The sequence below is a fragment of the Plutella xylostella genome, chromosome 28 (genome assembly GCF_932276165.1).
Source record: "Plutella xylostella chromosome 28, ilPluXylo3.1, whole genome shotgun sequence".
Taxonomy (NCBI): domain Eukaryota; kingdom Metazoa; phylum Arthropoda; class Insecta; order Lepidoptera; family Plutellidae; genus Plutella; species Plutella xylostella.
Window position 1 is genome coordinate 7,694,624 of NC_064008.1, and position 14,668 is coordinate 7,709,291.

Consider the following 14,668-nt stretch of genomic DNA (forward strand, 5'->3'; position numbering starts at 1 on the left):
AGTCAGAGATGACTGGAAGGCGAGTCACCTGCTTTTTGCTGTACAGTTGTACTTACTTTTTATTTTATTTTATTTTAATAACTGAACAAACACACAAACAAACAATGATTAAATACATTTGACACAAATAATAAGGCCTACAGTTCAGATAGATTAACTAACTATTTATAAACTATGCGTTAACAGAACAGCTTATTACATAATTATAAACGTAAGTAATTTTACTTAACTATAAGTAATAAGAGAGAACACACATATATAGAAAGTCAATTGAAGTGCTTATCTTTACATTTAAATTTAAGAATAATTCTTTAAGTTTAATTGCGTTTACATTATACTTATACTTATAGGTCGCGAGCCGTATCGCCGTTTTCTAAAGAATACCATACACTTAGGGTACACGTTAATCTACACGTGCAGGTTTCCTTACTATAATTGTACTTAGGTACATTATTTATTTATAAATAACTAGCTGTTCCTGCGAGCTTCGCTTCTCCTTAAAAAGTTTCCCCGTAGGATTTCCGGGATAACAAGTAGCCTATATATATGTTCTTTCTCAGGGTCTAGACCGTATGTATACCAAATTTAAATTCATTCAAATCCGTTCCGTACTTTTGCCGTGAAAGAGTAACAGACAGACAGACAGACACAGTTACTTTCGCATTTATAATATTAAGTTAAGATTAGGATTCAGTGGTTCATGGCAGGATTTGAACCCAAGGACTATCGAATCAGTGCAGAGACCTTACCGTATTACAAATGGTAGACAGTGCACACCCCTAGCACAATTATGCGTCGCACGTCTTAGTAACGACCGGTGGCCGCCGCGGGTATGAATATTCAGTGTGAACGGAGCTTTATATAGTAAGGGTCGAGGCCCACTGGGCTGTGGGTATTTAATTTAATTTAATTGGGTTGTATTGTTGGTGTGATTGGAACGCAAATAAGTGATTCGTTAGCCGTTTAAGTAGGGTGAATACGAAATCGAATTAAGTACCTACTGCTGGTTTCGCTATTTAGGTTTACTATACAGGGTGTTGCGAAAAGGGTATACAAAGCCGAAACCAGCATGTGCAGCATGTTCTTATTTCGGATTTGGGCTTAGTAGGCTGCACATGCTGGTTTCGGCTTAGTATACCCTTTTTGCAACACCACTACTATTTTGAGGACAGTCTGCATTTCATACTTACAATTTAACATTTATGCACGTGAATAGACTACACGAAAGATGCTTTATGTTGTATAGGTTGACAAATGTTTATAAAATTATATTATGACACACCATCTTCATCGCATATTGTCAATCTAAGTAGCTTTTAGTTCCAAGTTCTGACTTCGCATTTCCTTACATCACAGTTTCCATAGAACGAAGTCAACGAGCGTTGAGTATGTGAGTTTTGCTGAGTCATTGCAATAAGTTAACTGAATAGACGCTTTCCAGACTACCTTAGTCTTAGGACTTCCAATTAACTCAAAAGGATTAGATTTAACAGTGTCATTCTTCTTAGAAAATCCTAACTAATATTATAAATGCGAAAGTAACTGTGTCTGTCTGTCTGTCTGTCACTCTTTCACGCCAAAACTACTGAACGGATTTGAATAAAATTTGGTATGTACATGTCGCAGGCATCTGGTTTAATCTCCTGTTTGATTGAACCGCTAGCCCGTTCATTGGATGACGCTACTCAGTTGAATGACTAAAGAACAACTCGTCAAGTGGTTGACTGTAACATCCAACGTCTTGACTGAACGTTATTCAGCGAAGTCGATAAATGGGATATAGTATAGCAACTTTGTAATGTCTGGTTAGGATGAACATGACCAGACAAGAGTCAACAAAAAGACTATGTTACAAAGCTCTCATCTCACAAATTAACTAAACAATAACAATAAACGTACCTTGATATTGTTGTTCATAATTATCCAGTTACAGCACATTTTTTTCTTTGAAACTATCCGCCGGCGGTGTAATAATAGGTAAATCTATGTTGTCACACTATTTTAACATAAATAACGGACTTTAAAGCTAATTTTTTTGCAAAAAATAACAATACAAGTGCTTTTTGTGTCAGCTGTTCGCTGTTAGACGCCATATTTGTTTTATTCACCACCTGACTGATTTTAAGTCCGCTAACTAGTTGGACGTTTTGTGACGCTTGTACAATCAACGTTCGGCCTAGTCATACAACTGAATAGCGTCATCCAATGAACGGGCTAGCGGTTCAATCAAACAGGAGATTAAACCAGATGCCTGCGACATATACATATAGTTTAGACCCTGAGAAAGAACATAGACTATTTTTATCCTAGAATTCCCACGGGAAAACTTTTTAAAGCGAAGTGAAGCTCGAAGGAAAAGCTAGATAGAGCTGTACAGATTGGTTTACTATTGGCATAGAAGCACATTATTCTGAAAAACTTTTGTAATGTTTAATTTTTATTTTTTTGTTTTGTATTTTTTGTTCTTGGTGCAAGTTAAGTGTGATGGTGACGATAAAAAAGCATCGTACAAAAACCATAGTAATAATTTAACATGATACGTACTTATTCCACAGTTTAGTGTTAACACGTTTCCGTTTCCGGAAAACCTTTTAAAGTGATGCAAAGCTTGGTAAAAGCTGGGTTTACACAATCAATTATGAAACATTGGGCGACCGAATGGTGTAGTGGTTTGTGACCCTGACTACTGAGCCGAAGGTCCCGGGTTCGATTCCCGGCTGGGGCAGATATTTGTTTAAACACAGATATTTGTTCTCGGGTCTTGGAAGTTCCCGTAAAATGGCAATAGGCCCGCCCCCTATTACATTGGGACTAACATAACACAGGTGAAAAATGGGTGCAGCAATGCACCTCTGCCTACCACGCAAGGGAGTACATTACAAGGTGTGATAAAAAAAATGTTAATAAAAAAAATGTTCATAAAAAAATATTAATCATCTCTGTGTGACCACAGCCTTACCGCGGTATTCAGTTAAAGAGAACTGCGCATTCAAATATGCCAACAATCCTTGTGTATAGAAGATCAGTCGACATAAATAAGGCTGTAACTACAATACACACACATGCGGGTACAACATAACTAACTTACTTATTTGAATAGGATTATTACATAACTTGCATTGGAAGAGTATTAGTACTGGCTGCATGGTTCCGTTAGCGAGCGTAGATAAATGTAGATATATCGCGATTCACGTTAAACACGGCGATATGATTGATGGAACATGCACGACTTTATCTAGTTTGATAAAAATCTGACGCCAAGCCAACTGGCCTAGTGTAAATTCAGCATATTTACATTGTTACATGCACAGATTATGAATAATGTGTGAATAAGTAATAATAATGAAAGAATAATACACTCGACATTCATATAAATAATATTATAACTTATAAAAGTCAGAAATGTATGATAATTTACTTCATTAAATAATGTAATCACCTGTTTTTCTTAATTCTTATACAAAGCATGGACTTAATGCAAAATAACACCCTTACTTTCCGACCAAGGGATTATACAGGGGGAAGCGTGAACCATAATTATACTGCCACAATAGCTCATTAAATGTGCATCAACCATTAGCCGAAACTGCTACATTCATCACTCATCTGAAATTTTCACTTTCGCCCAACTCCCTGAAACTTCGTAACTCCGGAGTGATTTCAGAAACTTCTGGAAACATGAAGCGGCATGAATCACCGTTTGGAATTGCGAAATACTTATGCATTAATTAGTTTTTAACTGACTTGAAAAGAGTGGAGTAAAGAGTACATACTTTCTGAAATTCTATTTTGGACGTGGAGACTGATCAGTTTCTAAAACTTAACATGATATATTTACCACTTAACTTAGTTTAAGCAAGGTTTAAGATGAGTCTGACAGTCCCAAATGTCTGTTTTGGGTATGTACGTGAAAAAATTGTGCTAAAGTGGTAAGACTGATCTAGAAGTAGTCCTACTAAGGTCATATAAATATGGAGAAAACGCACCTACACTCACAGGCAATGAAAAGGTTCCACTGAGAAAAGCACCACATTAATCCTAAACGTAAAAGGCTAGCTCTAGGCGTCATTACGCCTTCTGTAACATTCAATTACATTTAACAGAGCATCAGTATATTACCAACTAAAAACGGTTAATATTTTGTTCAAGTTTTTAATGAAATGTTTGAAAAAAATGGGTTTGTTTGGTGTCGGCATTTTGTGAGTGGAACTTTTTCTTTGCCCGTGAGTGTAATACGTAATTCCTTAATTTCTGTTTGAATCTACATGCCTGTTTTTACTCTCGATAAAAAAGGGGTGTCATAAGTTTAACGAGTTTGCAATATGTACCTATCTGTGTTTGTGTATCTATCCGTGGTAATGTACTTGTCTTTTCGTGCATTCCCTATAAAAATACTATGCATAACCTAAATAGGAAGCATACATGTTGCAGTGAGTTGACATAGGTGCTGATGATTATGATATTAAAAAAATATATTGTCGTAATAATAACAACGACATCCAACGAATTAGTAGGTTCTAGGCGTGAACTTATTATTTTAAAATGACGAATGACTGGTAATAAATTTAAAATGCAGCTGTTAACTCAAAACTTGGCTTCAACTTCGGCTTGGGGTGGACAGTTTACGAATTGTGTGAAATATTTAAGGCTCCGTCTATAAAAAGCCTTGAAACTTTATTATATAATTTATGAAATCTATTAATACAATTATAATTATTTCATTTCTAACATTACCACATAATTATATACATTTTGTAGTCGTTAGTTCTTAATGTAATAGAAAACTAATAAATACCTGTCTTTGCTTCTTAACGTGTTCACGACAAACCAACAGTCGCTAAATACATACCTAATACCTTCGTAAGTATTGGAACAACTCACAAGTAAATCACATTTTGTGAATTCGAGAATCTGTCTTTATTTCCTTACTGAGCTATCTTTGAAGTAGGTTTAAGAACTCCCAATGAAAAGTCAGTAACCTAAGTTCTCTAACAAATCACCTAATTCCAGATGCTAAAACATCCCCCTGTAGAAAGACAATTCGAAAATCCCACAAACCTCCCCTCCACAGTAAACCATTTGGCCCCCAGAACACGGTAATTAAGGGATTACAGTCACCTTCACTACAAACGATGGCACACTTAAGATGGTTTAATGAGTAAGTCATTAGGAGAGAGCGTGACCTGATTTCCATAAGGACTCTCTACTGACGAGTCGGCTGGGGTGCTCTAGTCACTGCATTCACATTCGACGCTTATGGTTTTTAGTTTATAATATACATACATATTCTATATATTTTTTGTGACACTGTTGTTTCCTGTAACCGGCTCACTTGAATGGAATCTTCGTGCATATTCCCTTTAACTTTTCATGAAACAAATTGTTTTTTAGAATATATCGTTATTCCCTCCTACGAAAGTATTGCGCATGACAAGTTTAGATCTAAAACCATTTCCCACTACGCTGGTTCGCTGAAGTTTGGTGAGTTCCAATATCCACAGCTAAATTAAGAGCGATGTTATATTCTATATAGTTTTCCTGTACCCCTGTAGGTTGGATGGTAAATATTTTTTGTAGCACTAAGACCACTTTTTGTACATTTATATCCTATATTTGTGAAATAAAGAGTTTCGGAAAAACCATCCCATAATGTTTAAATGCACTAACCCGCACTAGGCCAGCGTAGTAGACTAGCCCTAACACCCTTCATTGGAAGGAGACCCGTGCCCCAACACTGGGGACGTGATGGGTTGTGACGAAAAATATTTAAATGTAAAATGCAATTCACGAGTCCTTAACCCGAGCAACCCCTAGGGAACTTAGTCGCGCTTCCAGTAATAGTCGTAATTTGTGCTGCGTCACGATCCCGGCCGTCACCAAACTGATAGTGTTGCGTCACTTCTAGTAGTTTACGTGCCACCGAGAACTAGTGTATGGGTAGTTGCGATTACTCACTAAAGTGTACTTAATTGGGGGAATGCTCAATAAATATTTACACTTATTATATATAACACATTACAAAAGACCGCTATTTATAAAATTATCAAAAATTATACAATACATTCTAGTTAAACTTACCATCCCGAGATTTACTCGACGCAAAGGTACCCATCACACTGGCAGCGTTACCACGCTGCACAGCCAGGGATAGCTTCTGCATCTGGTGTGCCCCAGAACGATAACCCAGACCACGACTTCTCAAGTCTCTGTCGATTTCACTTTCTCCCCGAACACGAATCATAAATACATGAAATAATCATTTTATACAGGGTGGCCCAAAGAGTGACGTCCAAAGGAAAATGTTTGATTCCTTATGTATACTAGCATAATTATTTGTTCAAAGTTCCACTCGTACCTTGTTATCTTATTTACACAAAACTTAGCAGTTGCAGCTCTAGAGCCACTAGAAAAATAAAATAAAGTATACACAAATGAGACCCCTAATGCAATGATAACTCAAACTGTACAAAGACTGAGGTATCATAAAACTTTAAAGAACAACTTGGACCCAGTAATAAGCAAAACAAACACAACTTGAGAGCAAAATAAGAAAGTAGGAAACAGCAGGTTTATATCTGAGTCCATTCTGCTATTTTATCACGTTTAATAGAAAACTAGTTTTTCCCACGAGTTTTAATTCCCGTTGAAAGGCTATGTATAGATATTTCCGGGATAAAAGTAGTATATGTTTTAATCCAGGCTACGAGTAACAGCTTCATGAAAACTTATTATTCGAAAATTGGTTCAGACTTTATCCCGTGAAAGAGTTACAAACATGCTCTCACACTTACATTTATTACATTAAGTAAATAATTAAAAAAAGTAAATACATGAATTGAGAACCTCCTCCTTTTTTTAAGTCGGTAAAAAAATGAAAATTTTATGTTTATTACGAGTTACAGCTAATATTAGATATTGTATAGACTTTCCAATTAAATAAGCTCTTTTTAGCACTTGCATTTTATAATGATCAGCTTTGTATTTGCATTTTATAAAGACGGTATTGTGCAGACACTGTATCCTCGTCGCGATACGTCCCCACTGCTGGGGCACGGGTCTCCTTCCAATAAAGACAAGTAAGGGTTTAGGCCTAGTCCACCACGCTGGCCTAGTGCGGGTTGGTGGACACACTGTATTTAGCAGAAATGCATCCAAGATCTTTCCTTTGAAGAAGCACTGGAAAAGTCGTTCGTAAGTTGGCTATTTTGCCAATTTATTTCCAAGCAAAATATAACTCTAGCACTCTAGTTTTAAGAGTGCCAGTGATTGTGGAAATCTCAACTGGACGAGTCTTTGCTAAGTGAACAGTGGAAATGCTTGTTAAGTTTAATGAAACACTATCAAACATAATTAAGCAGGGTTTGAAAATAGCAAAATAATTTTACCTCATAATTTTATTTATATTTTACCTACTAGATTTGTAATAACAATAAGTACAGTGTAAAAAGTACAGTGATTGTTTCAAATAGGTACTTATTGTGTTTAGCAAAAATAAAATTTCAGAATTTTCATTACTTTGACTATGTATGTATAACAGCTACAATATTTGTGTAAACTAGATGGAATTAGATTCCATGGTAGGTATATGTAATATGTGCTTATAAAATTGATAATTGTGAATAGTAAATTAACTTTACTTTTACTTCTTGATAATAATCATGTAGTAACTGTAGGCTCCTTTCAAGATCTGAAATTATAAAAAACAAAGGAAAATTTAAAACGTTTTCTTTAAGCATATTCTTTTTTCACCAAGGTAAAGAATAATAATAATTTAACACATTCAATGCAGTTTTGTTTATTGGAAAAAAGTGCATTAATTAGCGAGACGGCATAATTATTTAAGGTACTTTCCCTACAGAGCACGAATTATTTTTCCACTCACTACACACTAATCCGGGTGATTTTGGAGACGCAAATAATATTTTCACCACGTGTTCTCCTAGTCATAATGACCAACTTTCATTATGGAACCAACCCTGAAATCGCGAAAAAAATAACAGCTGTTCCATACATTTTGGTCGAGTAGGTACTGACATTTAATATGGAACAGCTGTTTTTTTTTCGTGTAGGTCACTTTCAGTAACGTTAGGTAAAATAATAACTACACAAAAAACCTCAAAACTAAAACGCGAAATTAATTCGAAATACCACAAAAGATTCTCCACTCGAGATAAACCCAATAACTTTCAGTGTGGGGGAAAACGGGGGATTAACACAAATTCCCGCAAACTCATTAACACATACCAGGACTGGCCCGGAAAACGCGATTTTTATCTTATCGCGCCCGGGACAATGAACAGACAGCCGAGTCGTTCAGAAATGCTGTAGGAAAGTTAATTTGACGTAGAGAGTTTGGACTTAGGACGGCCGAGGACATAGCCTCCTGGCCGACTTTGGAGAGGATAAGTCTAGTTTTGTAAACAATCTGTTGGATTAATTACCTAACTGATTGAAGAATTTATAGAAGATAATAGATCTAAACTGCATTTCTCATATTTGAACATCCACAACATTGATAAAAGTCAATTGTGGCCATTAATATTGCAGGAAACAAATCATTGATGACCATTATTGCTTACCTTGAACAATGACAGCGGCCGCGGCATGGATTTGTTATCGACGTCGTCGATAATGTCCACAGCGCCGTATTTATGGTAAATCGCGTTAAAGTGAGATTTGTGTGTGTCTATAACGAACCCGTGAAGAACATCATGCAGTCACAATGGCTCAATACTAACCCGTACAAACACAGCAATAGTGAGATTGAAGAACGGTCCAGCAGTAAACTCTATGGGTCGGTCGAGAGTTCCAACAAGCAGTATGATCTCTCTACGGACTGTGGCCTTCTTCCACCATCCACTCTCGTATATTCCCCGGATCAGCTCGTTACTCTGTAAATCATATTTATTTATGGAACTTATAAAGTAGGTACTTTTAAAGCAAGGATTCTTATTATCCGTTAGAGGCTTAGGTTGCCGACCATAGCTGCCGTAATTTGCAAGCTGAAGTGGCAGAGAGCTGGTCGTGTTTGCTGAAGAACCGATAACCGAGTTCTCAAGTGAAGACCATGAACAGGCAAACGCCCTCCTGTCCGAAGACCTTAGGTAATTGGTAGTTGCTGGATGAGGAAGGCCAAGGACTGAGTATTGTGGCACTCTTTGGGAGAAGCTTATGTATAGCAGTGGATTATTATGGGCTGATGATTATGTCCAGGTAGACTATTACGGGCTTATGATGATGACAATGATTACCATGAAGGACACTTCATTTCCGTGCCACGAGTACATGAACAGCTGCGACACTCCGAGCAGCAGATACGGAGTAGTCAGCAGCTTCTGTGTGAAACTCGCTTGCGACTGCGGAATTAAAGAAAAAAATTAAGTATTCTAAAAATATTTATGGTCTGGTGTCAGCCCCAGACTCGTCGGAGGAGTAGCGGAAATGAAAATGAACAAGAGAAGAAAATATTTATTACCAGAGGTTGATAAGAGCGGTGGTAGCTCATTCGGGTAGGCGCCGGATTCTCACGCCTGATATGCGCGTTAGAAATATATACATACCAATGAGGTCTTTAGAATTTAAGTACAATGTAATGTATACCACCGCTCTAACGGTGAAGGAAAACATCGTGAGGAAACCTGCATATTTAGATTTAGCACATCTAATAATGTAAACCCGCAGTGGACTAGCGTGGTGGGAAATGGTCCAAACTTAGAAAGGCAGTTTAGACTGCCTATATTCGGCTGTACTTTTAGCCTCGCTACAGCTAAATCTCGGCTCGTAGTTCGCTTTCAATGCTTTGCCATGTTTGGACAGGGCGGCCACGGGAGCGCTTGCCATTTGGTGGCAGCTAGTGAAACGCTATAATAATACTCGTATTTGCATAGGTAGTATCTAGGTTTCTAAATAGTATAAATTCCTTACCGTGGTTTGATAAAGGCTGGAACAGAGCATTACAGAACAAGCTATCATGTAGAGAAACATTACCGGCGACAGGCAAGAATCAAACTGCTTTACGTATCTGAAAATATTAATATTACCCAATCAAAAATATTTCTAGTAAACACCAGTCTCCCTCACACTAGGCTAAGAAAGATACGAGATTAATTTGGCACCTATTTTGTTACTTAAAGAAATCGTAAAACAATTCCCGTTACATACTTTACCAATACATTGTGTCTTCTGTGACACTCTTTAATCCTATTCATAATTTCTTCCTCGTCATCCACTTCGAAGATCTTGGAACATCTGTTAAAAAAACTTCATTTTCACATCAAACTAGATCAATAAGAGATCAACAGAAAGCTCCGTAAAATCTGAGTGGTGCCACTACACCACTCCCATCCCTTCCTCACTGCTATGCTGAAAGTCCCGGAATGGATCCCCGGCTGGAGCATATATTTCTTTAAAGACTCATATTTGTACTCCGATCCTGGGTGTTAATATGTATCTATTTATGTATCTGTATAGATTTATAATATCAGCTGTCAAATACCCTTATTACAAGCTCTGCTTAGTTTGGGATTGGATAGCCGTATGTGAGATGTCTCCACATTTATTATTATTAAAATCGTACCTATTCTTGATCAGCTGAAGCTCAGCCTTGAAGAAGACCATGATGACGATGGCGTTGGTGTCATAGGAGGAGATCCAGCCGCCGCAGTACGTGGTGGCGAAGCTCTGCACTGCTGACGCTGCTAGGTAACCTATAGATGGGTAAATATGATTGGAATAAAGTAATCCAATCAAAAACATAAATGCGAAATGAGAGCCAAGTCCAATATTATTATAAATGCCTTGGTTGTTGAATACAACGACAAAAGAAGTGAGATCTAAATGGGTGCCAAGTATTGAACTTCAGTCAGTCCTGAAATTTATTTATAAGTAACAGTATAACATATCATATCTTCTTATAACATAAAATAATGTATTGTAGCCCAAGGTCTGATTTGGCTAGTTTTTATACACCTACCAACGAATTATTATGTTCGAATTCATAAGAACCGACAAATTCTTGTTGGTTTAACTTGTGAAGGCTATAAGTAATTCATAAAATATATGAAAACTAGCCAAGACAGACCTTAGGCTACACCTTGCATTGCACCCATAACACACTTAACTTGGCACCCATTTAGATCTCACTTCTTTTGTCGTTGTAGTCAACAACCAAGGCATTTATAATAATATTGAACTTGGCTCTCATTTCACATTTATGTTTTTGATTGGATATCATTACTTTTTGTTGGTAAATATAAGTACATGTCCTCGTATTACGACCTACGGCGTTACGAGCCTCGTCCAGTCGAGTCCATTTATAAAGACAAATTTAAAAAACGCATTTAAAAAAACTAAAAGTCTCTAGACTTTATAAAATGTAGGTACAACATTCACTCAATTGTTTAACCGATCCGATCTGTTCCTATCGGATCCGGTCCGATTCGATCCGATTTGACACCATCCGCTCCGATTTGATCCGATTGGATCCAATTTGATCCGATTTGTTCCGATTTGGTCCGATTGGATCCGATTTGATCCGTTTTGTTCCGTTTTGGTCCGATTTGATCCGATTTTATCCGATTTGATCCGATTTGATCCGACTTGAGCCAATTTGATCCGATTTTATACAATTAGATCCGATTTGATCCGATTTGAAGCGATTTGATCCAACTTGATCCGATTTGATCCGATTCGACTTGATTGACACCATCCGATCCGATTCCATTTGATTCGATTCGTTCCGATTCAATTTGATCCGATCCGATTTGATCCGATCGCATCCGATCCCATTCCATTATTATTTATTTACATCTATCTTAGACTAGTTAACATTAATATTATGCATCTCAAAGCCATTTCATATTTTTCGCATATTATGATATAGTACCATAAGAGTTTTGATCTGTACGTGAGTGAGTCAGTCAATGTTAAAAATTAGGTTTTTTGGACATTAATATCTAAATAACCGTTTTAGATACGCTCATGAAATTTAGAACACATAATTATGTATCTCGTAAGTCTCAATATATGTGCCAAATTTCATACGTTTATATTAAATAGTTTTTTTATTTAGGAGGGGGTCAAAAGTGTCTCGAAATGGTTCGTGTAATATTACACACGGTGCGGCTCGCCAGTTCTGTTTCTCGAACTTGGCTTGACACGCTACCGCGTGTCTAGATAGAAAGAAGTTCTGCCTATGATAGGGTACCTACATTCTATTCTAGAATATATGTAATAGAATAGAATAGGGTACCTACATATTGATGGGATCAAGTGGAGTGGGTCGAAGAGCCGATTACCGAGGAGGTAAACTTGTTCTGGAGTGGAGACCACGAACAGGCAAACGCAGCGTGGGACGCCCTCATGCCCGCTAGACTGACGACCTTAGGCGGGTGGCGGGTAGTGGTTGGATGAGGAAGGCCGAGGACCGAGTGTTGTGGCGCTCCTTGGGAGAGGCCTATGTCCAGCAGTGGATGATTATTGTCTGATGATGATGATGAAAGGACGCCCTCCAGCTAGATGGGGTGACGATTTGCGAAATAATTAGATGCGGAAAGCTATAGATCGCATACAGTGGCGTTCTTAAGGTGAAATTTTCAGTATGTATTTCAAATTTAGGTACTTACCTCCAAGTTTATTCTTATTGAACGGTACCCAAGAGCTGACAACCTGATAGTAGTCCTCAGTTCCATCTCTCACGTTGTCACGGTACGTAGACGATGAAAACCAATAAGACATCGGCAGCGCTATCACCGCCGCCGCTGTCGTATACGTCAACAACCAGTAGAGATACGAGATCCTACGACAATATCTCGTGTACACAGTTATTATTTCTCTATTCTCTTCATCTGTACTGGTTCTGGCTTCAATATCCGCTTTGGTGACATAAGCCATGATGTTTTTCCAATCTTTCTGCCACCACAAGTAGGTTACAACTTTATTTACGCTGACTATAGCGAGCATTGTACTCTTCATGTTGGTGATCAGTTGGTTCATGTCAGATCCTATGTACCAGATATCAATGAATTCGGTTATCATAAAGCAAAACATGCATGAATGCACGCAAATGTAAAATTTTCTCATGAAAGTCTTTTCTTCTGGCAATAAAAGCCCCCAGAATTTCAGGCATTTTATGTTTGGACCCAGAAGAGGGTAATTGGGGTCTTCTAATTTCGACAGTAGCTTTTCAAACATGGTTGTGGTGTGATAGTTTGTGGGATCGCATTGATAATGAATATAGAGAGTTAGGATACAGCATAAAATAACAGTATTATAAAGTCATTACAATTTAATTATAGCTCACGTAAAGACTAGGGAAGGGAAAGTTACTTGTTTATATATTCAATGTATTATTCTACTCGTATTATTGGACGGATCGACTAGAATTTTCACATCCAGCTAGGTATAATGAAAAATTAACTATTTCCAAAATTAAATCATCAGAACTAAAATAAATGTTTGTCATACTAACATAGTAAATATTAAAAAGGCACTAAAAAGGCATTAAAAAGGCCGAGTCCCCAAGCCTAAGCAAAAATACACCTACACTAGGTTACCATAGGAAATTCAATCATAAATAAACTTTTTTTAACTTTCTTACACCTAAGATCGTTTGAATGGCTGTGTATTTGTATCGGAGTGCAGGAAGGAGAGCGGGACGGATAAAATGACCAAGTCTTTCGGACGAGAGTCCTGGAGAGAAGCGCGTGTATTTATTGTGACGCCACTGAGTTACCGGCGACATACGGTGAGTTTTCTAGATATTTATTATTTTGTTTCATGCAATATATGTAATAATAAGTAACAATTATGAGGGCATTTTGATATCCTATGTATGTGTATTCATTTAAGTACTAACTCCAAATAGGTTATTGTTTTACAACTGCGTTACCGCTACACTTCGTTACTTTTTAAGTAACGCTGTTGTAGCTATAGTAACTCAGGGGTTTTTCTTATAGTTTACACATATCTGTTACTCAATTTATGGTATAAATATAACATTTGAGCACATTATATTGTTACAGTATAACATTTCGGACTCAATGGCGTTAACAGCGGCTGAAAAACAACGGCTTTATACGCAAAAAAAAGAGAAATATTTATAAGTATTAAGTAGTTATATTTTCAGCGATTTTAATATTTGTTATTTAACTAAGAGTTCTGTTTATTTTAGTTTGATTGTTTTTTTCACATTATGATCAGTTTTAATTGAAGAAAGTATAAAGACTGTGACTGAGATACCGCTGTGTTACCAATTAACCACTGCGTTATCTATTTGTCCCCCGTTTCCTGAGAGTATTCACAAACATATTAGCTATTCTATATTAAAAAGAAACTTAAACTAAATATAATTTTAATAATTAACCTTATTTGGAGCTATTTTTTAACATGACATGTTATGAATGTATTACATTGTAATAAAAAAATAATTATTATTTAGTCCTTTTTTCGAAAAGAATTGCATTTAAATGTATTGATTGGTAACGCAGTGGGAAACTTTATAATAAAATAAATAATCATATATCAGATAAAAAGAAAGAAAAAAACATTAATCAAACAGTTTAAATTAAAAAATATTCTCAGTCTTGGAGAATATTTTTTAATTTAAACTGTTTGATTAATGTTTTTTTCTTTCTTTTTATCTGATATATGTTTACGAACCAAAAAACAT

General features: G+C 36.7%; 1 protein-coding gene across 2 annotated transcripts; it reads right to left on the reverse strand.

The window, feature by feature from the left end:
• Window positions 1-7,109: 7,109 nt before the first annotated feature.
• On the reverse strand, window positions 7,110-13,242 carry LOC105385711 (odorant receptor Or2). 2 transcript variants are annotated; one of them, XM_038111262.2, is made up of 7 exons: window positions 12,624-13,242; window positions 10,577-10,706; window positions 10,162-10,248; window positions 9,925-10,021; window positions 9,252-9,356; window positions 8,739-8,891; window positions 7,110-7,687 (listed from the first exon to the last, which is right to left on the reverse strand). In XM_038111262.2, exons 1-7 carry the CDS (start codon window positions 13,189-13,191, stop codon window positions 7,640-7,642), a joined length of 1,188 nt encoding a protein of 395 aa, XP_037967190.1. In that variant the 5' UTR covers window positions 13,192-13,242; the 3' UTR covers window positions 7,110-7,639. The 2 variants fall into 2 exon arrangements, with proteins under 2 accessions (XP_037967190.1, XP_037967191.1); XM_038111263.2 differs by lacking the exon at window positions 10,162-10,248 and having other exon boundaries at window positions 12,624-13,240.
• Window positions 13,243-14,668: the final 1,426 nt, after the last annotated feature.

Excerpts from the sequence above, each read along its gene's own strand:
- LOC105385711 (XM_038111262.2), bottom strand. The coding sequence starts at position 13,191 with ATGTTTGAAAAGCTACTGTCGAAATTAGAAGACCCCAATTACCCTCTT. Across the intron at positions 10,707-12,623 it reads CAATAAGAATAAACTTGGAG|GTTACCTAGCAGCGTCAGCA; the intron begins GTAAGTACCTAA and ends ACCCATCTATAG. Across the intron at positions 9,357-9,924 it reads CCAGCCTTTATCAAACCACG|TCGCAAGCGAGTTTCACACA; the intron begins GTAAGGAATTTA and ends TTAATTCCGCAG.